This window comes from Microtus pennsylvanicus, chromosome 19 (genome assembly GCF_037038515.1).
Source record: "Microtus pennsylvanicus isolate mMicPen1 chromosome 19, mMicPen1.hap1, whole genome shotgun sequence".
In the NCBI taxonomy this organism is placed as follows: Eukaryota; Metazoa; Chordata; class Mammalia; order Rodentia; family Cricetidae; genus Microtus; species Microtus pennsylvanicus.
This window is the reverse complement of record NC_134597.1, coordinates 3,732,137-3,758,579: the sequence shown is the minus strand read 5'-3', so window position 1 is coordinate 3,758,579 and position 26,443 is coordinate 3,732,137. Positions and strand designations below refer to the sequence as shown.

Below are 26,443 nucleotides of genomic sequence, written 5' to 3'. Positions count from 1 at the left end.
GCTTGTGCAAATTAACCTTTCTTGTATCATAAAAATTCCTTAAAATTAAATTTTAATTAATCCCCCCCAGCTAATCATTACCTATTAAATAAAAATTAATATCAAATACAGCTACTTTCTAGACCTTTGTTTAGACTGCTTTCTCGACTCTCCCTTCCTTGGCTGCGTCCTCTCTGGACTCTTACTTTCTAACCTTCAGATAAATATGTCTGCCGAAGCATGTGTTGACTCAGCTGCCTGGAATGCAGCCTGGCCCTCTGTTTCTGAGGAAAACCACTCCAACAAAGTTACTGCTTCACAGCAAAGTCTTCCCTGACAGCGGTTTAATGATGGAACTTGGTGTGGTCAGGGCTGGGGCTGGGACTGGATGTGTAATGTGTTTTAATCTCAACTCCCTTCAAGTGGTTCTCATTCTGCTAGAATTCCAAGTCTGGGTTTAGTCCCGCCCCCATTTCCTCCCTTCTTTGTAGGTTTACCCAGGATTTGGTGGGGGGGGAAGGTAGAAATTTCTATTTGTATGTTTTTCCTCTAATTCAGTTACTCACAGTTCCTATATTCCAGATGCTTCCAACACGCTAGGCCTCCCCGTCACTGCAGGGCCTCTCATTCTATAGGAAATGTTTTTTTTTTTTTTTTCTGTGTCGTCAGCCTTCCACTTGGTACAGCCTGCCTCAGTGGGGTCCTCTACTGACATAAGACTTCCTTTCTTGTCTCAGCTAGAGCTGACTGCCGTCAAGTAGCCGCTGCTTCCCACTGCGTGTCCTTTCCAAACCGCGAGTGGAAAGGCCTCCTTCGTGCTTTGTGGGGACTGCTTCCCTGCTTCTCAGCTCCAGGAAAAGTCTCCTGCATCTGCCCTTTCTGGCCCCACCTACCTCACTGGAGACAGAGCTGCTGCAATCATGGTCTCCCGCGCCCCTCCCCTCTAGCCAGCATTCTCCCAGTCCAAAGCCACAGCGTCACAGCATCTTGGCCTTCTGTCTCCATGTTCTCCATGTTTCCAAGGAAGTTCACCTCCACTGAATATCAGCTATGGACAATCACATCCTTAACGAGTTCTTGAAACTCACATGGAGCCAAGCCTTCAGGAAATACTAAGCCCAAACATCCTACTTCCTTCCAAACACCCTACTTCCTTCCAAACACCCTACTTCCTTCCAAACACCCTACTTCCTTCCAAACACCCTACTTCCTTCCAAACACCCTACTTCCTTCCAAACACCCTACTTCCTTCCAAACACCCTACTTCCTTCCAAACACCCTACTTCCTTCCAAACACCCTACTTCCTTCCAAACACCCTACTTCCTTCCAAACACCCCACTTCCTTCCAAACACCCTACTTCCTTCCAAACACCCTACTTCCTTCCAAACACCCTACTTCCTTCCAAACACCCTACTTCCTTCCCGACAGTGATCTCTCACTATTGTCTTTTTCAGGTACTCCCTTCATACCCACTCTCTGATCATCCCTAAATTTCCAATCCCTCACTCCCTTTTCTTTTCCCGGCTGTTTTTATTTCCTTTATGCATGAACGTATAACACCAAATGCCTCCTGGCTTCTGTCTTTTAGTTTATTTCCATCACATCCTGGAACACTTCCACTCCAGAACTATAGAGAATAGCCATTATCAGCGCCGGCTTCCTCCAGCCATTAAACCTGGTGGTTTGCACTTTTCTCCCCTTGTGCTTCCTGTCCCTCTGTTATGACAGAATAGATGCCATTGCTCAGATTTAGAATTCATCACCCTTTGGATACTGTCTATGCTGACACGCTGACGATGCTATCCTCCAGTTTGTACTGACTGATTGCTTTACCAGCTCTTCTATAAGAGTGATGTCTACAAAAGTAACAATAATATCAAAAGCCAACCATTGTGGTGCATGCCTGTGATCCTAGCCCTAGTGAAGCTCAGGTTGGAAGCTCAGGAGTTCAAGGCTAGTCTGTTATATAGTGTTTATGAGGTCACCTTAGGCTACAACAGACTCCATCTTAAAATTAAATGGTCAAAAGAAATAAAAGAAAGAAAGATCCTCGGTTTTTCAGTTCCTTCTCACTTTGCACCCACTCCTTGACGTATTGTTATTTGTACACCTTTAACTGTGGGATAACGTATTAGTTTAATAAAGCCCGGATTGGTCAGAAGCTAGGCATGAAGTATGGGTGGGGCAACCAGACTAAGGAATTCTGGGAAGAGGAAAGGCAGAGGCGCAGTTGTCAGCCAGTCACAGATAAAGCAGGATGAGAATGACTTAAGGAGAACAGGTACCAGGCCACATGGCTAAACATAGACAAGAATTATAACTACTTGTAAGAGCTAGTTAACAATAAGCCTGAGCTAATATGCCAAACAGTTTATGATTAATATAAGCCTCTGTGTGTTTCTTTGGGCTAAACGAATGTGGGACTGGGTGGGATGGAAACTTCCATCTACAACACTCCAAAGAAATTGTGTTTTCCCTGAGTACTGATGGCTTATGGGTTGATAAATGCAACAAGCGTATTACAGTTCTAAATATTTGTCGGTGTTATTACCCTTGTTTTTTATTTAAAAGTTGTTAGAGAAGACTTCACACATGGCAAACATATACTGATAAATGGACTAGTGTCATGACAATCACTCAGCTTCAATAATTACCCCCACACATTCAATCTTATTTTTTTGTATTCACAAGCTCTCCCTTGCCCAAATTGCTTATTTTGAATCACTGACATCAGTAAGTTTTCTGCATTTGATCTTCACCAAAAGGTTGAGAATCAAATAATATATTTTATATAAATATTCTTATATACATTCCTAAAACATAAAGCCATGAAATAATTATATCATCATTTATAAAAATTCATGAGTGCCATTAAGTAGTAGTCATATGTCTTTGAAAGCTTCCTAACCATTCAAACAAGCTGTCAGCTTTAACTAAGATCTCTGTAAGAGCCCTATTTTGAAATTATTTGAAAAGTCTCGAGTTTGGTGTTATTCTATTTTGTTTTGATATACAATTTCCCTTTACATTTGGTTTCTGTTTGTTTGCTTTCCTTTTGGCTTTGTTGTAGAGATGAAATGCATTGTCTTGTCCATTTCCCCATAGCCTGGCAGGGCTGCCTACGTACCTGCAGTGTTATTTATTGCATCTAATCTCAGAGAGCTGAAGACTGTAAGATTCAGGCCTGATTTGGTGTGCAAGCCCTCTCCAAAAGTGATGTATCTATATCCTAATTACAGATTATTTTCAGTTTTCACATATTATCAGCTATAATCATTACTGCAATCATTGGGAGTTGTAAAACGCTAAACATTCAAATTTGCTTCATATTTCTGTATTGGCTAGACGATGTTGACAAAGGAAAACTGTCACCAACCATTTTGTAAGCCTGGAGCCCCAGACTTGTGGAAAAGGTAAGACAAATGCTTCACTCTTCTTCTTCCTCAAAACAATGAACCGACTTGCCCGAATTTTATGTTGGTTTATTTTCTTGAATGCACTACACATTCTTAAAATATTATTCTTATTGATGTTTTGGCCAGAAGATCTTACTCAGCATGGCTTCTAATCCATCGACAAAAACACGGTAGCTGGGGACACAAAATTATTTTGTATCCTGCTTCAGAATAGAAATCAGAAAGTCCTGCTGGGTTCCTGGTTCTTAAAGGACCTTGTGCTTAGGGGTCACACTTTGCAATCAGAACGGCCTTTGCCATAGGGGTGGTTAAGAAATGTGACTAGCTGCCTAATACCTCTGTGGCCAAGCCTTCCCTGCTCTGTCTCGGGAGCACTGGGAATAGAAACATGGGACATTATGGTCTGGCTTGATTTTTTTTCTGTCACAGTACAAATGATATTTAAAGCATAAGTAACATAGGACCATATTCGAACCTCCAAAGACTCAAGAAACCAAAATAGACAAAAAACAAACAATAAAATAATGAGAAAAACCACACAAACATTTTTCCCATAGCTATAAATGTGTGTAAGCAAATGTGACAGACCCCAGAGAGATTAACAGCGAGATTCGTGTGGGCTAACATCAGCAACATTTGCAAGGGAGGACTTTGGATATATCATTATTTGAATCATTTGTACTTTTTTCAATTAGGCTGTTTTCAACTATAACTTAGACATTTACAATAAGTATGAACTTCGAAAAGACCTTAACACCGTAATTAACTCCTGGACAGACAGCTCCCTACTGAGACAGTGGACTGTCTCATTCTCATTGTCAGGTACAGTTTTTCTCTGTAACTCCCCTGTGGGGAAACCGCTCCCCCTGTGTATTATGGGATAATTTCTACCAAGCATCCTTACCTTTGTGGTCCACAGTTTGACGGTCCAGTCAAATGACGATGTGACAAACAGGTGAGAAAAGTCGATGGGCCCCACTGCCATGTGGCAGTTAATTCCTGTCACTGGCCCTTGGTGACCTTCAAAGACCTCACCTATGCCTGCTTTGCTGCGGGAGGCAAATAGTCAGCATTTCAGTGTTCTTTGCAAAGCAGTGATTGATTCAACATAACGGCGCTCATCTCTGTTAGAACAGCCATACACAATCTAGAACACAGTGCTCATCTCCGTTAGAAAAAACCATATGTGATCTAGAACACAGCGCTCATCTCTGTTAGAACAGCCATACACGATCTAGAACACAGCGCTCATCTCTGTTAGAACAACCATACACGATCTAGAACACAGCATTCATCTCCATTAGAACAGCCATACATGATCTAGAACATAGCACTCATCTCTGTTAGAACAACTATCCACAATCTAGAACACAAGCATTTCCATAACAATTTTAAAAGAAAGCCATTTATAATTAAAAAATCTTCAGAATTTAATGAGAAAAATTGATCATTTATCTATTTCCAGCACCTTTACAGATTTTGTTGCTTTTGGGAAGCTTTTGTGCTGAAAAAATGCATTTGACTCTCAGGAGTGTCCTTATTTCTGCTGCAGCAAACTCCTGAGACGCACAGGCCCATTTGTGTGCCCACGAAGTTTACTGGCTAGTAATAATTTTGGAATCAATCGCTGTTTATTCCTCCAAGGAAATTTCTTATATTAAGTAGACACATATAAAAAAATGTAACAACTGATAAAACCTTTGTTACTTCAAAATAATCCCCATGGTATCAATATAATACGGAAGAACAATGCTTTCATTTCATTGGAAACGGAAGCGAGATTAGAGACTCATTTTGTTAAAGGCCATAAGGGAAGTTATCTTACATTTATTATTGATTCAAAATGTCTAGTATTCAGAAAATACTCTATAGATATTTGTTGAATTAAATAAATATGAAAGGAAAGAGAAACCTTATGCTCCTTAAAAAAACAAAAACACTTGAGAACTAGGGATGCACAATTAGAAGTCATTCTCTGATGTGATGTTTAACTGAGCTGGCATTAGTTCCAGCCTTCTTCTGTTATGTAAAATAGTCTATATGTAGTCATACACAATTAGGAAACTCTTAGAAAATATACTCACAATATCATATTTTAAAAAGTCCATATGCATGAGGCTGTAAGTATGACATATATGTAGGGGTTGTGGAATCTCAATATTATGTCACTAAATGCAAAACTGAATCAGTTATTAAAACGTTTAGGCCCCAGCACCAATACATGTCATTGTCCTGGGTAGACAGATGTGTTCGTTAAGCTAATACATTTGAAGTCTTGCTTTGTATTTCTTCAGAAATAAACTATCTTACAAAGCAGGTTGGTAATAATGTAGATGGTTCACAAGAAAGAAAACAGAGAAATCACCTTCCATGACGACAAGCTGTGTAGACGGTACCTTCCTCACTGCCGACCACGAAGTTGTTGACGTCCCCCGTTGGGAAAGCCATTCCCGTAACAGCGACAGGCTTGGACTTATTGTACACCAGCTCCATGCTCTCCTACCAAAACACACCGGTGTGGTTACATTTCCATCTGTCAACTCCTCGCCATGCCAAAGATAGCATGGAAAAATCATTTGGCTTAATCATCTGTTTGCTTTTCACACAGCGCTACAAAAGACCCCCACTGTGCTCCACTGCCCCTGCCGTCCAGGCAGCTCCATGTCTCTGGTTTCAAGCCTGCTGGATTTCATCAGCATGTGCCACCGCTTCCCCAGTCAGGCGGAGATGACAGGTGAGAATTTTGAAACTAACGGTGCAGAAACTGAAGTTAATGCTGTAATGATTACACTTGTCAGCTCCAGGCTTTAATAAAACACATAATACCCTTGTATTTACAAACATTTTCAAAATCAATTGTTCACGAGAATACACGTGTATTAATATCAGATGTACAAATACATTTGTCACAGAGGGACTGTAGGTCCGCCGTGAACTGAGACCAGGAGACTGTCACTCAGGTCGTAGAAACCAGAATCCAACAGGAAGTAGACCCCATGAAAGGCAGCTGTGGGCTGTAGAGACTCTGAGCTCACCAAGAAAGGTATTTAAGTAAGTGATTAATATAACATATAAGTCTTTATTATGGCAAACCATTTGTTAAATTTAGAGAGTATGTCAAAAGATCCATATATATGCTTTGGGGCTGAAGAGATAGCCCTTAAGCACTGACTGTTCTTCCAAAGGACCTGGATTCCATTCCTAGCACCCATGTCAGGAAGTTCACAACTGCCTCTAACTCCAACTCAAGGATATTTGGTGCCTCTGACCTCCATGAACACCTCCACACATGTGGAATACCCTCGCACAGACACTCATCACGTCAAATAAGTATCTAAGGAAGATATGCTGCTAAATTAAATTTAATGACAGCAAAGAACAAGTATCAACAATGTCCCTGATTATTCCTGGCTATTTATAGCAAGCAGCCTGTTTGGTGTAGCTGAAGCTCTGAACAGACTGTTTGTGAAGTTGTACAGGAACTATGATTTTTCTGTGCAACTCAGCCAAGCTGTTTTGGCCACAGAGTTCATGATTTGGAAATCCTTGCTGACAGGGTACGGTCACACCGACCCTGAGACCCAGGTAATACTGACCATTCATGGCACCAGCACACTGAGAACATGGAAGCGTGCCGACTGAAGGGCAGGATGCCTTGACAGTCACATGGAAAATAGGAACATCTGATGCTCTGCCTTGTCTCTAAAGTTAGTGGTAAGGAAGGAAATAAATGTTGGTTACTCACTGGGGAGGAGGGTTTAGGGGAGAGAGTTGCAGGGGGAAAGGGACAGGCAACTGTGGGATACCCCACTTATCCCTGCTCTCCATGGGGACAAGACTATGAAATACTCCATCTCAGTGCAGAACCAGGCATCTGTGGGCATGCTAACAATAATAAAAAATGGGCTCGGAGCTCCCACATCACTGACTTAACCTAAACAAACACATGTTTAATCAGCGAAATGGACAATTAAAAATTCTCAAATAGAGGGTTTGCTCTGATATCTGTTTATAATCTCCATGCTCTTAAAAGAAAACAACACATTGCTGAGAATTTTAATATTAAACCATAAACTATCTGCACACAACTGCAGGCCCGATAAAGATCGGCAAAACCAGGAAGCTGAACTGCGAGCTGTTTGTTAGCATTCTCTCCCTGCCCCTAAAGTCATGTGAAAAGCCTTGCTTTAGTAGCCTCTACATCTGCAGAGACTTAAATGGAGTCTTTACAGTTTATGTAAAGTATATGTCCTTATATATCTCAGAACTAGTCCTCGTCAAAAATTGAATGGGGGACGTTCCAGAGCTGTCATTCCAGGGGAGGGGACAAGAATTGTCAGACTGAGAATTCTCTATAATTTTTTTCATATAAAGATTGCCATAGACTATCCCGATGAACTCTTCGTGGTTTTAAGTTGGGGGAGAATGTTGTGTTTGTTCACACAAAGCCATGTGGACAGCATGAGCCTGTCTGCATCCATGCTTGCACACATGTGCCTGTCACATGTGCATGCTTTAAAAGTGGCACTCAGACACCCGCCTCCAGCATTCTTCTCTCCCCCCCAGCTCTTTGTTTGGTTTCCATTGCTGGGATCAGTAGTGGTTTGGGAAAACGGGAACCTTCTCATTTTCAGCTTCTCGCTTAGTGAGTAAGGAACGGCAGGAGCCGTGCTCACAAACATTCCAGAGAGGAAAACAGGCGGTCGTCTAGGGTACAGAAACAAGCAGCAGCTTGGGTTTCTGTTTTGCTGGGATTCTTTTCCTCCAAGGCAAGTCCCCAGAAGGGGTTGCTCTGCTGAGCTCCACCCTTATTTTCATTGCTTCCCCAAGCTGCAGGGTGAATACAGGCAACTGCTCTAATCACGGTGCTTTCAAATGGATTAGTTCATTTTCATTTGAAACTGACCTAAGGATTAACGTAGTGCAATAATGATATAATTTGTGGTAGAGGAAATAGGTTTTGGCTTCAAGGGCCTTTGGGTCTTTGGGAGACATGTTCCTACGCAGGCTGGTTTTGGAGCCAGCAGGCTGCAATGCGGAGGAGAGAAGGGACGCACCTGTGGGGTGGAGAGCATGTCCAGGCTCCAGGAACACATTTTGCCATCGGTAGAGACAGTGATGAGGTTGTGAGCGTTCTGGGTCCCAACGACATTGACACAGTACACAGGATGCTGTAAAAACATCAACATGGAGGATCAGGGGCTGCTGCAAGCGGAAATGACGGCACCTGAGTGTCAGCGTTGCTCTGACAAGGGCTACAGAGTGACATCCTCTGACTAGCATGACCTTGCCATTTGTAAGACTAATTCTGTAGAAGTCCCGAACCAGCTACTAATGTGGAAATACCTACAGAGCTTCACCTTGTGAAGTTTGATGCAGTGCAATAGAACTGAAGGGAATGAGAACCAAACCAATGGCTGTTGCTGGGCAGGAGCAAGCTGGGAGCCGGGTTTGGATTCCACAAGTAAGTCTACGACATAGCATCGCTTCTAAGCTCAGCGTGAATATGAAGAGACAGCTTTATAGGCATAGAACTCTAGCCTTGGAAGACTGTATTACTAAGTCTGGAGTTTGATGCATTCTAGCCACTGACACACATTTGATAGCATTGGCTTTAAAAACTGGTTAATACTCACTAGTTTAACTTGAGGAGGGCTGTATTGGTGGTGGTACTGCAATAATATACTTAGTAAGAGAGAATTAGGGTTTTCTTGTATATTATTTCAAAGTCTAAGGTGAGAGGTTTATTTCTCAGAATATCAGTTGGAGTTGTACAGAGGCTTAAATTTCGACCTAAGCCTTGACAGAGGTCATTTATACATCCTGGCACATGAGTAGGATGTACTAGCCAACTGTCAGGACTTGAGAAGCTAATCCTGTTCTATAGAAGTCTACACAGTAGGCTCAAACCATTTGAAGCTGCTCACTAAACACGAAACGGGAGGTTAGGGTAAGCAGAACCTAGCGGCAATTTGGGTTAGATTTCCGGCATCTTAGCCACAAGTGGCCAAACCACAGGTTACTCGATGCTTCTCTGTACAAACAGCTGACAATTGAAGCTGGCCTCTTGATGAGTTAGTGTCTATAATACCTAGCCACAGCTACAGTGAAACAGTCTTCAGTCCTTGGAAGCTGGCACTGTAGAAATGATGGCTTGGAGACTATTATTATCATATAAACCCCTGGTCAGAAAGAGCAGCAATAATCACTGAGTGTAGCTTCTTGGCTGCCTCTTCCTAGAAGTCATCCAAACTCAGCTGAAATACCTTTCCTACAGGGTAGTCGGTGTTAGCATTAACCTGAGGGCTCCCCTCTAGCAGCTGTGATAAAGAAAGCTCAGTGCATTTGAGTCAAAACAATGCAACTATTTGAACATTTTTAGATTACTCTTTCACATCCCACTTTGAATCCCCAGATCTTGCTTTAGGCTAGCCATCCCTAATCCCCTCAAATCTTCCTGGGCTATCTAGTTCTTGATATTTCTTTCTTCATTTCAATCATTTTTTGTTGAATACACTGTCTTTTATCAGAGTTCCCTAAGGGTAAAGTTCTGAGGACAATACAGGACCATCTACCTGCATTTTGACTGTACAATGTAAAAATATGTGTAGCAATGATTTGTCATTTAAATACATTGAAACATAAGCCATGTTAATGTATTGCTAGAGTACACTTTTTTTTTAATTACCATTCTATTGTCTTTTACCAATGTTGATGGAGGGCAGTAAGTTCCTATGTCTTTTTCATGTTCCAACTGACACTTTCCCATTATTGGCATCAATGGGCCCACCCAATGGTAAGTACAGCAGATATTTGAAAATAAACCCGAGACTGTAGTCAACAGTCTTTTTCAGGTCTTTGGTATTTTGGAACCCAAAGCACTGTGTCATGAAACTTAAGTGATGAGTTATACAGCAGACCAAGGCCAGAGAAGAGAGCAAATGGAAAAATAGATGTAATAGATTCACTTAAAAATATCAGATTTATGCAGGATTGCATTTAGGACTGAGGTCGAGGTAAGAGCCAGCATCTGGCTGCTTTGCTTTTCTGTTCTTTTGGTTGACCCATCCCGCCTTCCTTCCAAAAATGGTGCATGCCAGCATACCAAAAGTCATGTGGATGCCGGGGATTTGTATTCAGGGCCTAAAATGCTTGTGCAGCAAGCACTGTCGTGACAGAACCATCTCAAGATGCCTTGCACTTCCTTTTGGGAACTGTCGGATAAGTTGATTTACCTTAGGACATTCCGATCTGTGACTTCACGGGAAGCTGCTCTATGTCTTTGGCATTGTGCTGTTGATACACTTCTTCAACAGCCACAATCTAAAGGGTATGTTTTGAAGGTGTTTGTTCCCTCATGTTTTGTTCATGAATTTATATAAACTTATCATTCACTTAAAAATAACAGGTTTAGCCAAACTGACGAATATGTGTGGGTGAATATTCAGCATGTTGCTGCTTTACTTGATGGGACTATAATCTCAGAAGGCACTGCCCGGAGTCCAGTTTTCTTTATCCCTTTAATGAAAGGCATGGCGCATTGCTGTGAACGTGAAGGCTACTCGGAGTTTTTAGCAAGAATCGAATTGAACTTTGCTATTAACCACCAAAACTCAACACATATAACCCAAACTGCAATCAGTTCAGAAGCCTAAAGGCACAGGAGGGAAAGGTCAAGAAGAGTCAGAGAGCCAAAGGACCATGCAAACACATCATTACTTAATGGAAAGAAACAGACATAAAGGCAACAGTACAACTCATGTTTTCCAATAGAATGACAGCTTGTTTTTATTTATTTTAGAAATAAACATGCTGTGTGGCAGAAGGATTTTGTTTTAATTATGATTTCCTGTTGCCCCAAATACATACGTGTGGTGGGTGTGAAAGGAAATTCACAAGCCCTCCGTGGAGAGACTTCTTTTTGTTTGTTTGATCCTGGCACCAATCAGCCAGGCAACGATGGAAATTGAAAGACAAACACAAAATAAACTGTACACATTGAGCTATGGATTAGACAAAACACAGCAAGGGAGAGGCGAAATGTATTTGTGTTTTCTTTGCTAACAGAAACAGTGCCACTCAGCTTGATGATAACAACACTTGAGTTGTGACGGCCACATTGTTCATTACTTGGCAGAGAAGTGGTAAGTCTTCCAATGAACTTCTGAGTTTGGAATGCCCCCAAAAGATTTTCGCTAAATCTCGGAACAGTTGGATTTATAATTTCTGAAAAATTGGAAGCATGTTCACAAATGCACCAGACATCCATAGAGAGCCAAGGAATGGTTTTGTGCTACTCGAGGGGACACCTGCACTGTACTGGTCTTCTCTTGGGCCACAATTTTCTGTTATTAGTTTGGAGAAATAGGGTAGACGAGATCAATTTCCCAAGATTCCCAAGAACCAATTTTACCTGCATGCGTCTTTGGCCCCAATCAATCAAAATTAGGACTGACTTGGCATTTGCCATTTCCCATTGTCAAACTTAACAAGAGCTGGAGAATTCCCCTCCTCCTTGTCTCAGCTAAGTGACTAGCCACCCATTTTCTAAGCTGGAATGATCTTGCGGCCAGAAGATGACAGAATGCAGCAACAGCATTAAGGAAATTGGAAACAATGCCGGGGCTGTATCCTTGGGCATAATTTTGGCATTTCAGAGAAGGAACATCAGCTACCCTGAATATCAAGGTAGTGGCGATTGATGGAGACATGCCTGTTTCCTTGTCCCTCCTAACAATTGCTCTTCACACCTGTCATTCTCTTAAAGGAAATGACAGAGCAGTTGTCTTGTGAACACTATACTGAACCTCTTCTACTAAATTGTGGGTAATGGTTTTGAGATGTTGACTTTTAACCCTGGGGATTATACTGTCACTATAGACTTCACATTGAGACACTACGCATTCCAGAATTTAAAGCCATAGTACTCTTTCAAATTGCAAATGGAAAAAGCGTGTTGGCGAGCGTCCCACACACCATCTCTAGGCGTGGTACTTTCGGTAGTCTATTTGGAAAAATATGTTTGCATCTCAAAATGCCGATGTGAAGAGGCTCTTTAGGTAGGTAGCTACGGGAGACCGTCTTCACTGACGGCTTTTGGAACATCAAAGGAGATCTTCCTAATTTCTAGAACTTGAAGATTATCAAGATTATTAGTACATTTCTTGAAAGTTAGTGCTTTTCCTAATGTGGCCCTGGCAGGCCTGAAGCTAAATATGTAGACCAGACTGGTCCAGATCTCATAGAGATCCATCTACCTGTGTCTCCTAAGAATAAGTCAATGCTTCTTTAACCCACTTTTTATTTTATTTTATTTTTTTTTTTGAGAAAGATTCTTTCTCTGTAGACTGGCCTCAAAGTTGGAATTCTCCTCCCATTGCCTCTTTGGTGCTATGTTAATCTGACTTTATCTAGTATTCAATAAGACACATTGTAGTCAGTTACGACTCAGTTTCTACAAATCATGTCTAATTCAGCCACTGTTGTACTATGAGCTGCCTTTTCTTCAGGATCTGTGTAGGTCACAGGAGTACGGGAGAAGCTTGACTTACCGTATGTGCAGCAGCTGACAAGGGCGTCCGCTGGACAGGGGTCCTTCGATGACTGCGATTGTCCCAGAGGACAATCTGGCCTGAATAGGTGCCACCCACCACCAAATTCGGATGAAAACGGGCAAAGCAGACTGACATCACCGAGGACTGTGTGGAAGGAAGGAGACGAGACATGGTGAGTGTCCCTGAGCTCTGAGGACTGTATGGAAGGAAGGAGACGAGACATGGTGAGTGTCCCTGAGCTCTGAGGACTGTGTGGAAGGAAGGAGACACGGTGAGTGGTCCCTGAGCGGCTGCTGCTCTTCTGGATAGAAACAATGCTTCATCAGACAACTTCAGTCTCTGCTAGAGGGCAGAAAGTAATGTTAATTTGACCTGTGAAATACACAGTAGGGCATTTTACACACTGACACAGGACTTCTGAGAGGTCAGCCAATGGCTTTCCCCCTTGAAATCTGAAATTTGAAGTCTTGGGTATGTTGTCAAATAGGCATAAAACCTATCTTAAATCCATCATTGTTTTGTGGTCTATGAAGTTTGCATTGTGGACAATTCCCATCTCTTGAATAAAATTGTGATAGAAATAATATTAATTCCCACTGAGGCCCCAACCAAGCAGTTCTTTCTGCTGAGCGCAGCTCAGAGGCAAAGTAATTCTAGCTTCAAGAATTTTAACACTTTTTTTTTCTTTTTCTTTTTTTGTTTTTGGCATAATGTAGCCTTCTAGGAAGTAGCCTGACCTCAGAAGGATCCAACCTGCTCCTCCCAAAGCTCCCTCACCTCCCATGGGCATTCTCCATGACCTTCTTCTGCCCACTTCAGACAACTCTTAATGTTATCCTTTGCCTATTTTAACAAGCAGTCAGAAAGGGCCTTCAATCCAAATTGACCATGCTCTGTCATAACATCACAGTGTGGCTTCTGAAATTCCACAAAAGACTACTTGGCCCTGAGTTCATGTGAAACAACGTAGCTGAGGCCCTCGAAGGCAGACAACTCCCACATCTGAGACGTTACTTTTCATCCCTGAGGTACTTTCCATATCGCGTTTACAAGCCGAGGGAGTGTTTCCAATAAACACACATCGCTCCTTCAGTGAAACGCGGTGAAAAGTTGCGCAGAACTTGCCATGTCTAAGGAAGGCAACGTACCGAGAACGTTGTAAATAAAGGCGCAGCCCTAGCTGATGGGAGCCCTACTAACGGGAACGGAAGAAACTCAGGTTCAGATGAGCAGAGCTACTGCGAGTGGAGGCAGCGCCTTCGTGTGAAATAGAGAAAGGTGCCCTGGCATAGATGCCGCCGTGAGGGCACTCACATGCCTTGGCAAATGGAGAGGAGAGTGGGATTTGCTTATCTGCTGTGTCTCGAGTGTGCCATCCTCATGCAGGCTACAGCTTCTACATTAAAGGAGTAGCCATGATTGTGATACCGGATCCCATTAAACCTTAGGTGCGCGCGCGCGTGCGTGCGTGCGTGTGCGTGCGCGTGTGTGCGTGTGTGCGTGTGCGTGTGTGTGTGCGCGCGCGCGCGCGCGCGTGTGTGTGTGTGTGTGTGTGTGTGTGTGTGTGTGTGTGTGTGTGTGCAGCAGCTGAAGGTCCAGGGAAGATTAGTTGTAGTTAGAGAAAAAGCAGAAGACTTATAAAGTCTTCATGAAAGGGGGGGGTACTAGACCTTGAAGTCTTTGTGGAAAACTGAGTAGGTACAAAAGAAAAGAAACACATTTCGGAGCGGCGAGGTAACAAGGGTGGATTGAAGGTTGTTGAAGAACAGTCTGCTACCTGATTGGGCTGGAAGGGACCACGCGAGAAGCCAACAAGCATCAAAACACTCTAACTGATAAACGGAATAGTGATCAAGGAAAACTGTGACTTGTTGGTGACGGGAAAGCTAAACTCCTTCCTCCCCTTTCTCTCCTTCCTATCTCCCTTCCTCCCTTCTTCCCTCGACCCTTACCCCTGCCTCCCCTTCCTTCTTTCCTTACCTTTTTCCTTCTTACCAGCATCTTTCCTTCCTTCCTTTCTTTCTCCTCTCTCCCTCTCTCTCCCCCTTCCCTTCGCACTGGTGTTTTGAGACAAGGCCTTTCTCACTATGCTGCCCTGGTTGTCCTGGAACTCACTGTGAAGATCAGACTGGCCTCGAACTCACAGAGATCTATCTATGTGTCTTTGCCTCACAGGAGCTGGGATTCAAGGTGTGTATCACCACATCGTGCACAAACGACCCATTTCTTAATAAGTACAAGAAATTAAAGTGGGTCTGTGTTCCTCACAAGACTCCCTAACCAGAAAGTGTCTCGGGCCCTCTGAAGGAGCAGAAAGAATGTAGACTGTTTTTCAATGTCAAGTTTTCCCAGTTTGAATGATTTTCAGTTTCAATTCCTTGAACACAATTCGACAGAGAACATGCCCATACCCCAATCTGGTTTTCATAAAGTCTAAGAATAACTCTCAATAATGACGCTGAATTAGAGAAAAAGAACATAATGCCGGTCAGCTTCTTGTTTTACACATCCCACAGAAACGACTCTTAGTTTTCAATTGATGAAATTCTTATGTTCCTTGAGCTATGTTGGAAACTTGAAAAAACGAAAAAGCTTCAGCGAGTCTTAAAATCATCCAGGTGGTATCGCCAATTGAATTTACCAAAGCCCAAATCAATATGGATAAAGGAATGTCATTCAGTTGGAAAAACCTGGAATTCAACCACTTGATTGCTTCCCTGTTTTAGTTAAGTTCCAGCAAATTCTTCTGCAAGTCTCACAACGGTTTGTTGCTGGAATGAACTGGAGGAGAGCAAACAGTAAGAGGTATTTCTGAAACTCACAGACAGAGCTAACAATACATTAGAATCCACTCCATGGGGTGGAGCTACCTAATTGTCCATTCATTCACTGGCTCCATCTTCATTCATTCATTCATTCATTCATTCATTCATTGACACTTAGCACTGAGATCTGTTAAATCATTTCAGAACGTTCCCAGCATCATCAGGGCCTGCCTGGGATGCAGAGTTCTATTTACTTCAGTAAACCATCAAATGCATGTTGTAGAACAGTAACCCCACGCTGCGGTATGGTTACAATCACCACAACTAACTTGGTTTTTCTGGAAAACAATTTTTATAACATTATTAAAAGGAATAAAAGAGAGAACTCTCAACAGAGGAATTTAAACTGGCTGAAAGACACTTAAGGAAATGTTCAAAATCCTTAGTCATCAGAGAAATGTAAATCGAAACAACTCTGAGATTCCATCTTATACCTGTAAGAATGGCCCAGATCAAAAACAGTGATGACAACGTATGCTGGAGAGGTTGTGGGGAAAAGGAAACACTCCTGAATTGATGGTGGAAGTACAAGCTGGTACAACCCCTTTGGATGTCAGTGTGGTGATTTCTCAGAAAATTAAGAAACAATCTTCCTCAAGACCCAGTAATACCACTTTTGGGTCTATATTCAAAGGATGCTCAACCATACCACAAGGACATGTGTTCAACTACGTTCATAGCAGCGCTTGTCATAGCCAGAACCCGGAAACAGCCTAAATGCCCCTCAAACAAAGAATGGATAAGGAAAATGTGATACATTTAACAATGGAGTACTACACAGAATTAAAAATAATGACATCTTGAAATTTTCAGGCAAATGGATGGAGCTAGAAAACATCCTATTGGGTGAGGTAACCCCGATGCAGAAAGACAATTATCACATGTACTCACTCATAAGTGGTTTTAAAGATAAAGCAAAGAAAACCAGCCTACAAACCACAATCCCAGAGAACCTAGAAAACAATGAGGACCCTAGGAGAAATTTACATAGATCTAATCTACCTGGGAAGTAGAAAAAGACAAGATCTCCTGAGTAAACCAGGGGCATGGGGACGAGGGGAGAGGGTTGAAAGGGAGGGAAGAGGTAAGGAGGGGAGCAGAGAAAAATATATAGCTTAATAAAATCAATAAAAGAATGGATAAAAGCCCCTATTCTCATTTTATCTGGCATTTAGAAAATGAAGTATAGTTAGGCTCATCAATTTTGCTTGTCTTCCACACACCGCATCAACCATAGCCTCACATAACTGCACATACTATAAACATTCCCTCTCCTACTTCCATCCACATGAGCTAGGTTTGTGCATACACAGTTTAGCAGACAGCTCCAGGGTTTGCCACACTCACTATGCTATTACCATTCATATGGAAACACCGAGGCAGTGTGGTCTTAACAGCCTACATGTAAAGTTTAGCTAGAATTTGGTCATTTCTTAAGCAGTTCTTAAGACGAGTGTCAGAGGCAATGGTGGCAAACATTTGCACGATTGTCTTAAATTTTTTAAAACTTTTCATCCAAAGCATAGATGCCTTTAGGCCCACCGCTGCCGCTGGCAGTCAGAGTTCTTCAGATTTGGGGAATTTTGCATGGAGCAGGCTCAGAGGGGGGTCTGGGAACCTGCTGAATCCCCCTGCTGCTCGTACAGCTACTGACGTCACTGCTGTTGCTGCCTGACTGTCATGGAATTTACTAACTGCCAGTGGAAAGCTCATATGGCGCTATCTTCCACCCACTTACAGCTGTCTGGTAAAAAGGAGAAAAATGCGTCTCAGGAAAAGTGGTTGACATGTCTAAAAAAAGAAGACGGGTTATTAGTATTTTTTTTTTTTGCTGTCCTCATTTTTAGCAGCATATTTTTCAAAGACAATTATCTTGGAAAGTATTTTATTAATATTAATGTTGGTTTAAAGTTTGCCACTTTCCTAGGCATTAGGGTTGTATGTTAACTCAGTTACTCAACATTGTAGTAAGGCATTATTAAACTAAGATTAGGGAAACTTAGGTAAAAAAATTAATTGGAATCAGGATGTTTTCTCTTTTTTTTTCTTTATCTTTCTGGGCTCTATCAAGATACAGTGGCCCAACCTAGTATTGCATGCTTGTAATCCCAGTTCTTGGGAAACAGAGGTACGAGAGTCAGGAGTTTAGGACCAACCTGGGCTACATAGTTAGAGCTGATCATGAACAAGAAATCAAACACATGTGTGTAAAGACATTCTTACATTTAAAATTTTTAGTTACTGTGTTTTGTTCTTTAAAGTGTTAGGTACTTTATTTTGAAAAACTATGGATAGCCTGACCAATTCTAACAGTCTAGTCCTGTGAGAGGGGGATTCACATGGGGTTGGTGAGAATTTTTGGACAATGTTAACTGTTTCATCAAAGTAAATGTTCCTGACACTCCAGTTGAACTCTGTTTTCACAAAGCTCATGATTTCATTGATGTGGCCATGTTGTTGGTCAAATCAGAGGCCTAGAAATATGATAAGCCTATATGTTAAAAGCTTGATGTAAAACTGGTGACCCTAAATCTATTCCACACAGAGGCGGTGCTACAGGGGGATGTGCTTCCTCACAGCACACAGAGCACAGTTCCCCCAGATCAGGTCAGGGACCATCCTAACACTGTGTGAGGGGCAAGTCACCTCCACTGGCGAGTGTTGGTATCTTCCACAGCTACGCTTGCCCTGAGACTGTTGAAGATGCGTCTTACTCTTCAACCTTGAGCAGATTGCCTAGTCATAGCCATCTCTCCAAATCAGCCTCCCCATCACCCATATTGTCACATGTCCCCAAATGGACGTCCTATTAGACAAGGCCACACATCCATACCCTCTGTTTCAAGAGAACTCAGTTTGTTTTGCCCCCTTCACGGAGGAATTCCAAAGGGGGGGAGACTCCACTTTGGGTGTCGCCCTTCACTCACGGCACGCCACTGCCTGCAATTCCGTCAGCCCGAAGTCCTCTTTAAGTGGTTGTGGAGGCTGTTTTCCATTTTGTAGAGTTAATCTAGGCCAGCTTAGGGATCAGGCTCCCCCTTAACCACAGACCCATATACCGAGGGTGAACAGCCCTTGGTCACTGCTGTCTGGGAAGCTTGCCCTCTAGGTTCACATTTGATCTCGTTCCCTGTGTCCTTCTGTGGGTGGCACTCTGCCCACTCCGTAGCCACTATGCCTGGGTGGGAGGGATAGGGGGTCCTGCATTCAAAAGCCTCTCCTATTTCAAGTACCATCTCTTCTGGGGGAGAGGTCGGTCCCCAGGGATGGAATGGCCATATTGTTGCCAGATGCTGTCTAATGGTGGCTGACATTTTATTTGCCTTAAAGTAAATGCTTAACTGTCAGAAGGCCCGAGGCAGACAGATCAGATCCATCTGCTTCCCACTGAACTACTATGTGTTTCTGAAAGGACACACAAAACACACACAGAGACTTTTCTTTTGTTAATGGAAACACATGTAATTGGAGAAGGTTGCTACCAAAGGCTCATGTGTGGAAGGTGTGAAGGTGATGAAGCCCGCAGGAGACAGGAGCTGACACTCCCATGGAGCTGGAGGGCGAGGACCCTCTTCTCCCGTTCATGTCCTCCCTCGCTCTCTCACAGTTGGTGCTGGCATGTGCACTCCATTCTCCCTCAGAGCAGTGACCACGCACACAGAGCTGTTAGCTGACTGGTGCGGGACCTCTTCGGCAGGGATCGAGTTAGCTGGCCAGTTACTTCTCACCATAGTTTGCACTCAAAGGTTAAAGCAGCTGATTCTAAAACGTGATTTCTTCCAAAGTTGGAAACCAACCACCCCAACAAGCTGCTTTAGAATCTGTGGAATTGGCAAGCCCTTCTTTCACTAGTGAGACCCTAGCGTGTACACTGTAGGGCTAGGCACCGACAATACAAAGGGCAGGAGGCATCTGCAAGCGTCGACTAGTGGAGAAAGCGGAATGTTCGCTAAGCTGCTAGTGGGGATGCAGTGGTACAGCCGCTTTGCAAACTGTTCTAGCGGCTCCTCGGAAGACTGAACTCTTGTCACATAACCCAGCAATTCTACTCCCACGTCAGTGTCCGAGAGCACCAAATGCAGAGGTTTACATGAAAACCTATGCACTGATGCTTGTAACAGCATTGCCACAACTTTCTAAAGGCAGAAAGAACTGAAATGCCCATCCACTGAGGAGGAGGCGTGTAATATGTGACAAGTCCTTGTGAATGCTGTCAGCAATAAAAGGGCATGAAACACTGTGTGGGCTATACTATGAATGAGGACTGAGAGAATTACTGATGTAAGAACCAAGCCAAACAAGTCACACAAGGGTAAGTGATAGCCACACATCTTTGGAAATTTGCTTAAGAAGGCAAGGAGCTGGAGATGATAAATGTGGATGTATGGTACATTAGCCAAGGTTTACTCGAAGAGCAGAACTAATGGGATAAATGTATATGTGTGTGCATATGTGCATAAATATACATATGTATATATGCGTGTGTGTGTATGTATTTATTAAGTCACTTTAAAAAAGAGTAACAACAGCTAAAATCACGTCTACGAGGCTGAGAACCTAGTAGTTAACTCAGCCCTTAAAGTTGTACGCCTCTGAAATCCGAGTAGTCCCGCTGCAAGTGCTCCCTCTCACTTGGAGGGCATGTGTGACAACCAACAGTTACCCAGTGCACAAGCTGGGGTGCCCCAGTAGTCCCAATCCGGCCCTGTAAGCCTGGAGGTTTGCTGGACAGCAGTGGTGCTGTAGTCCATGATGGAAGATTGGAAACTGGTTGTGCTGTGAGTGAAGGTGGCATCATCATCACCATCATCATCATCACCATCATCATCATCATCACCATCATCATCATCATCACCATCATCATTATCATCATCATCACCATCATCATCATCATCGTCATCATCATCGTCACCATCATCATCACCAACAGCAGCAGCATCAGTGGGGCAAACAAATCAACTCCTGGCAAGAGGCAAGGCCGAGAAGCAAAAGACAAGATGATCTTCCTTCTGCTTCACTGTTTTCATCTGGGCTGCTAGCCAGGCGCCGCTGCCTACAGGTGGAATGGATCTTCCTGCATCTGCCAAGGTGGTGGGGATAGTTCTTCAGGTGAAGCTTCCTAGTAATTTGTAGCGAGTTGAACCCCAAACCGATTGTGATGTATGTATGTGAAATACGAATCATTTTTAAAAGAGTGCGGATGTGTTTCGAAATTTGTGGACTTACCGGCCTTCTTATTCCGGGGGGGAAAAAAAACAACTCGATCGCTGTGATTGCTTTTTGTTCAGGTAATTATTTCTGAGCATCACCTCCGGTGTCCACACCCAAAAAGGCTCTGATATGGAAGGATTCACAGATTTCTAGGTCCCATGTGCACACATGTGCGTGGGTACACAGTATACAGAAGCCAGAGGTTAGCAATCATTTCTCCTGCTTATTGTTTTGAGACATAATCTCCTGACCTGGAGCTCACTGATTAATGGGCCTGGACAACCTCTCCAGTCTCTGCCTGCAGGGTGCTGGGGTTGCAGACACACACCCTTATGTCAGGGGTGTGTATAGTTGCTGGGGATTTAACTCACGACTTCAAGCATGTTCAGCAGGCACTTTACCAACTGAGCAATTTCCAGACCTTATTTTTTTTGACACATCTTTAAAATTATTTATTTAGAAAAAAAATGACAGAGGCTAGATTGATGGTCCAGTGGTTAAGAGCACAGGCTGACCTCCCAGAAGACATGGGTTCAGTTCTCAGCACCCAAATGGCGCTCACCAACTGTCTGTACCTCCAGTTCCAGGTGATATGGCACCTTTACACAGATACATGCAGGTAAAACACTAGTGCACATAAAAATAAATGAAGCCAGACCCAAAAAGAGGAACATGGGATGTACTCACTCATATTTGGTTTCTAGCCATAAACCAAGGACATTGAGCTTATAATTAGTGATCCTAGAGAAGCTAAATAAGGAGAACCCAAAGAAAAACATATAGGCATCCTCATAAATATTAACCTTCATCAGGCGATGAAAGGAGACAGAGACAGAGACCCACATTGGAGCACAGGACAGAAATCTCAAGGTCCAAATCAGGAGCAGAAGGAGAGAGAGCACGAGCAAGGAACTCAGGACCGCAAGGGGTGCACCCACACACTGAGACAATGGGGATGTTCTATTGGGAACTCACCAAGGCCAGCTGGCCTGGGTCTGGAAAAGCCTGGGATAAATCCGGACTCTCTGAACATAGCGGACAATGAGGACTACTGAGAACTCAAGTACAATGGCAATGGGTTTCTGATCCTACTGCACGTACTGGCTTTGTGGGAGCCTAGGCAGTTTGGATGCTCAACTTACTAGACCTGGATGGAGGTGGGGGTTCCTTGGACTTCCCACAGGACAGGGAACCCTGATTGCTTTTCGGGCTGGGGGGAGACTTAATTGGGGGAGGGGGAGGGAAATGGGAGGCAGTGGCGGGGAAGAGACAGAAATCTTTAATAAATAAATAAATTAATAAAAAAAATTTAAAAAAAAATCAGAAAGCATACTAGAAAAAAAACAAAAAAAAATAAATGAACCTTAAAAAAATAAAAGTAAAAAAAAAGAGGTAAAACTTTTCGGATATAAGACTTATTGTCCTAACAATTTGGCCGCACACAGTCCTGTGTCTCTGGATATGCTCACAGTCCTGTGCCGCCTGTGGCAGCTTTCCCTCCTGCCAGTTAAAGCTATGTTCCCATTCAATACTGATTGTTCTTTCCTTCTCTTCCTTTAACCTCAGGGAGCCATCCTGCTACTCTCTGGCTCTAAATATTGGATATCAGTGGAATCAACTGTGACGGATTTGTCTTATTTCTATTAGCATGACATCCCCTGGTTACCAAACGGTAGCATATATAAAATTTCCTTTTTTTAAAAAAAATGCCTAGTAATGATCCTTATTCATCACATCTGGTTTGTTAATTTGGCTATCTTATCAAACTTGGGTCACTTTTTCCGTTCAGGTTTTGTGAGTAATGCTGCCATGAGGATATATCTCTTTGGGGTATGCTTTTGATTCTTTTGGGTATATATTCATAAATAGAATAGTAGGGTCATATTGAAGTTCTATTTGTACTTTTTTTTCTGGAACCACCATATTTTTTAAAATACTTTTTTATCACTTACCATTCTATAATAAAATACATGATTTCTACTAATTTCATTTCTTCTCTGATTTTTTGTTTTCAATAGTAATCACCACAATATTGGTTGAGAGCTATGTAAACATTAATCTTTATTTATTTACCTTTGAGATATTGCTATGTAACACATGCTGCCTCTAACTTGCTATCATCAGCCTCCCAAGTACTGAGATTACAGGTGGATCTCAGTATGTTGAACTTAGTAATTTTCAGTTGATAAGGAAGCATGATAGTTCTTACCTTGAAGACACAAAGGACATTTTCTTTGCCCTCCCCAAGTTTCTGGGCAATTAGAGTTCACTGTCCCGCTTCAGAGACATTTATAAACAATATGCCTCACATATAGTTAGGAATGACTAGACTCAATCTGAAGAAATATCTGCAAACAAAATAAAAATCCAGAGGTCTCCTCATTTTGGCTAATGGATGCTTCTCCCAATCTTAACCACAATCCTTGGTCCAGTCTTGGTGACTTAAATATTTTATCAGTATTTGTTTTATAGCTTAAGTCTTTTGAATTCTTATTCTTGACAACTAGACCTCACATCATGCTGCAGGAGCTCCTTCCACTCCTTCAGCCAATAGCTTTTAAGATACCAGCCTACTTGGGCATGGTCTCTTTTGCTTTAAAAAGCAGCAGTAGCCCTGCTCTCTCTCTCTCTCTCTCTCTCTCTCTCTCTCTCTCTCTCTCTCTCTCTCTCTCTCTCTTGCTTCCGGCTACACTTCCGGCTACCAGACTCTGTTCCTGGTTGTGCAGAGGGCTGTTGTCTAGGACAGTGACCTGTAAGTTTTCCCCTTAAATAAATAACCCTTTTATTAATCATAATTCCAAACTGGTGTGGGATTGTTTTCTGACTTATATTTACACCATCAGAAGTATATTCTACTGAAATTTTATGTCATTTTACATCTAATTATTGACTATTTGTCATGTACAGGTCCAATCAAGTTATTATCTAAGTCAGTGTTACTCCAAATTTGCTCGTATTTCACCATGAAGCAGAGAACTTGAAAAAATAATTTCCTATACTTAGGCCACATCCTATACTCAGCATAAGTTTTTAAACATTTTTATTGAGCTCTACATTTTTTTTCTGATCCCCCCCTTCAACCCTCTCCCAGGTTGCCCATGCTCCCAATTTACTCAGGAGATCTTGTCTTTTTCTACTTTCCATCTAAATTAGATCTATAGAGATATGTCTCTCTTATGGTCCTCATTGTTGTCTAAGTTCTCTGGAATTGTGAATTGTTGGCTGGTTTTCTTTGCTTTATGTTTAAAAACCACTTATAAGTGAGTACATGTGATAATTGTCTTTCTGTATCTGGGTTACCTCACTCAATATGATGTTTTCTAGCTCTATCCATTTGCCTGCAAATTTCAAGATGCCATTATTTTTTCTGCTGTGTAGTACTCCATTGTGTAAATGTACCACATTTCCCTAATCCATTCTTTGGTAGAGGGACATTTAGATTGTTTCCAGATTCTGGCTATGACAAACAAGGCTGTTGAACATAGTTGAGCACATGTCCTTGTGACACGATTAAGCATCCTTTGGATATATACCCAAAAATGGCATTGCTGGGTCTTGAGGAAGATTGTTTCCTAATTTTCTGAGAAATCGCCACATTGACATCCAAAGGGGTTGTACCAGCTTGCATTCCCACCAGCAATGCAGGAATGTTCCCTTTACCCCACAACCTCTCCAGCATAAGTTGTTATCAGTGTTTTTGATCTTGGCCATTCTTACAGTTGTTAAGATGGAATCTCAGAGTTGTTTTGGTTTGCATTTCTCTGATAGCTAATGATGTTGTTCGGTTCCTTAAGTGTCTTTCAGTCATTTTATATTCCTCTGTTGAGAGTTATCTGTTTAGGTCTGTAATTCATTTTTTATTGGATTATTTGTTCTTTTGATGACCAATTTTTTAAGTTCTTTGTATATTTTGGAGATCAGACCTCTGTCTGATGTGGGGTTAGTGAAGAACTTTTCCCATTCTGTAGGCGGTAGTTTTGTTTTGTTGACTGTGTCCTTTGCTTTACAGAAGCTTAGCATCAATATTTTTAAGAAGTCTGGTGTGTAGTCAAAAGTGAAGAGTGTTACTTTTAATCAATATATTTACATACATTTGAATATTAGATATTTAATTAGATATATTGGAGAACTCCAATATATCACTGACTAGTGGCTATGAGAAAAGGTTGTGGAGATGTTGGTCATGTAGTCAAAGGACACACAATTTCAGTGAGATAGAAGGAATAAGAGAAATATTTGTACATCATCATGGCTATCGTTAGTAACATACGTGAGAACTGCTAGAGCATATGTGTTCTTACTATACACACACACACAAAGTGAGTGCGTGAAGGGATGCATGTTAGATAGCTTGATTCTGTCACTACACATTGCACTCATGCATCAGCACATCGTGTTCTAGACCACAAACAATTTTTTTGTTAGTTAAAACAAGTAAGTAAGCAAACAAACAAATACATACAGATGCCTGTCCAGGCTTGGATCTACCAAACTAGTGGGAGAGACCTGGTGATCCATGTATGTAACAAGAACCCATTGTTTCCACCAGAGAGACATTTGAGACACACAGTTCTGAAGTGAATACTTCAGTAGAGTGTGACCCAGCATTCTTGTGGAGGTGACTGTTCCTTTGTAAAATGTAGGCCAGTGCCTATGGTATTTCCTTTATGGGAACACACACCATTTTAAATTTGGGCGATCAGATACATTCCACTGAGACAGCACCACCACGTCATTTCCTTCAGTGTTGTTAACTTTTATGTCCCTCTCCGCTTCACTTCTTGTCTGTAATGATTCGGTTCTTAGACCTTGATAAATGACTATAATATCGACATGCCTAATGTCTTTGGCATGGCTATCCATGAAGACAGGGACATGCTAAGTTTCCTTGTTCATTGTTAAGCAAGCTCATGAACATTCCCATCACCATATATGACATTGTTTGGTTTGGGGGCATCCTGAGACTTTAAGAAGTTAAGTTTAGCCAGGCGGTGGTGGTGCACGTCTTTAATCTCAGCACTCAGGAGGCAGAGACAGGTGGATCTCTGTGAGTTCGAGGCCAGCCTGGTCTACAAGAGCTAGTTCCAGTACAGGAACCAAAAGCTACGGAGAAACCCTGTCTTGAAAATCCAAAAAAAAAAAAAGTTAAGTTTAAACAGATCTCAGACATAACTGCATTGGTCCTGTCCGGTGGTTATTTCATCATTGTATCTGCAGATAAGAAAACTTGGGCTCAGGGAAGTACAGCCACTGACCTACAATCAAACAGAAAGTGACAAAGTCCAGACTGGAACTTGAGCCTGGGAGCGTCAAAGCTAGAACATAAGAATGACTGTCTGAATTTAATCCCAGTACCTTTATTTCTGGGGCGCACCATCTCTTTTCCCATGAGCCACACTTCTGATGTCCTCACTTCCATGGAACTGGGATCACACTGAATCTTATGCCTCTGTACC

The 26,443-nt window shown here is 42.3% G+C and overlaps 1 protein-coding gene across 5 annotated transcripts in view; it reads right to left on the bottom strand.

The window, feature by feature from the left end:
* The window catches only part of Dync1i1 (dynein cytoplasmic 1 intermediate chain 1), a 292,628-nt gene that overhangs the window by 47,518 nt on the left and 218,667 nt on the right, over positions 1–26,443 (bottom strand). For all 5 annotated transcript variants that reach the window (XM_075953462.1, XM_075953459.1, XM_075953461.1 and 2 more), the window contains 4 exons: positions 12,949–13,095; positions 8,455–8,568; positions 5,763–5,896; positions 4,302–4,446 (listed from right to left, as the gene is read on the bottom strand). In XM_075953462.1, the coding sequence (XP_075809577.1) occupies positions 4,302–4,446; positions 5,763–5,896; positions 8,455–8,568; positions 12,949–13,095 (540 nt within the window). The remainder of the gene's footprint in view (positions 1–4,301; positions 4,447–5,762; positions 5,897–8,454; positions 8,569–12,948; positions 13,096–26,443) is intronic.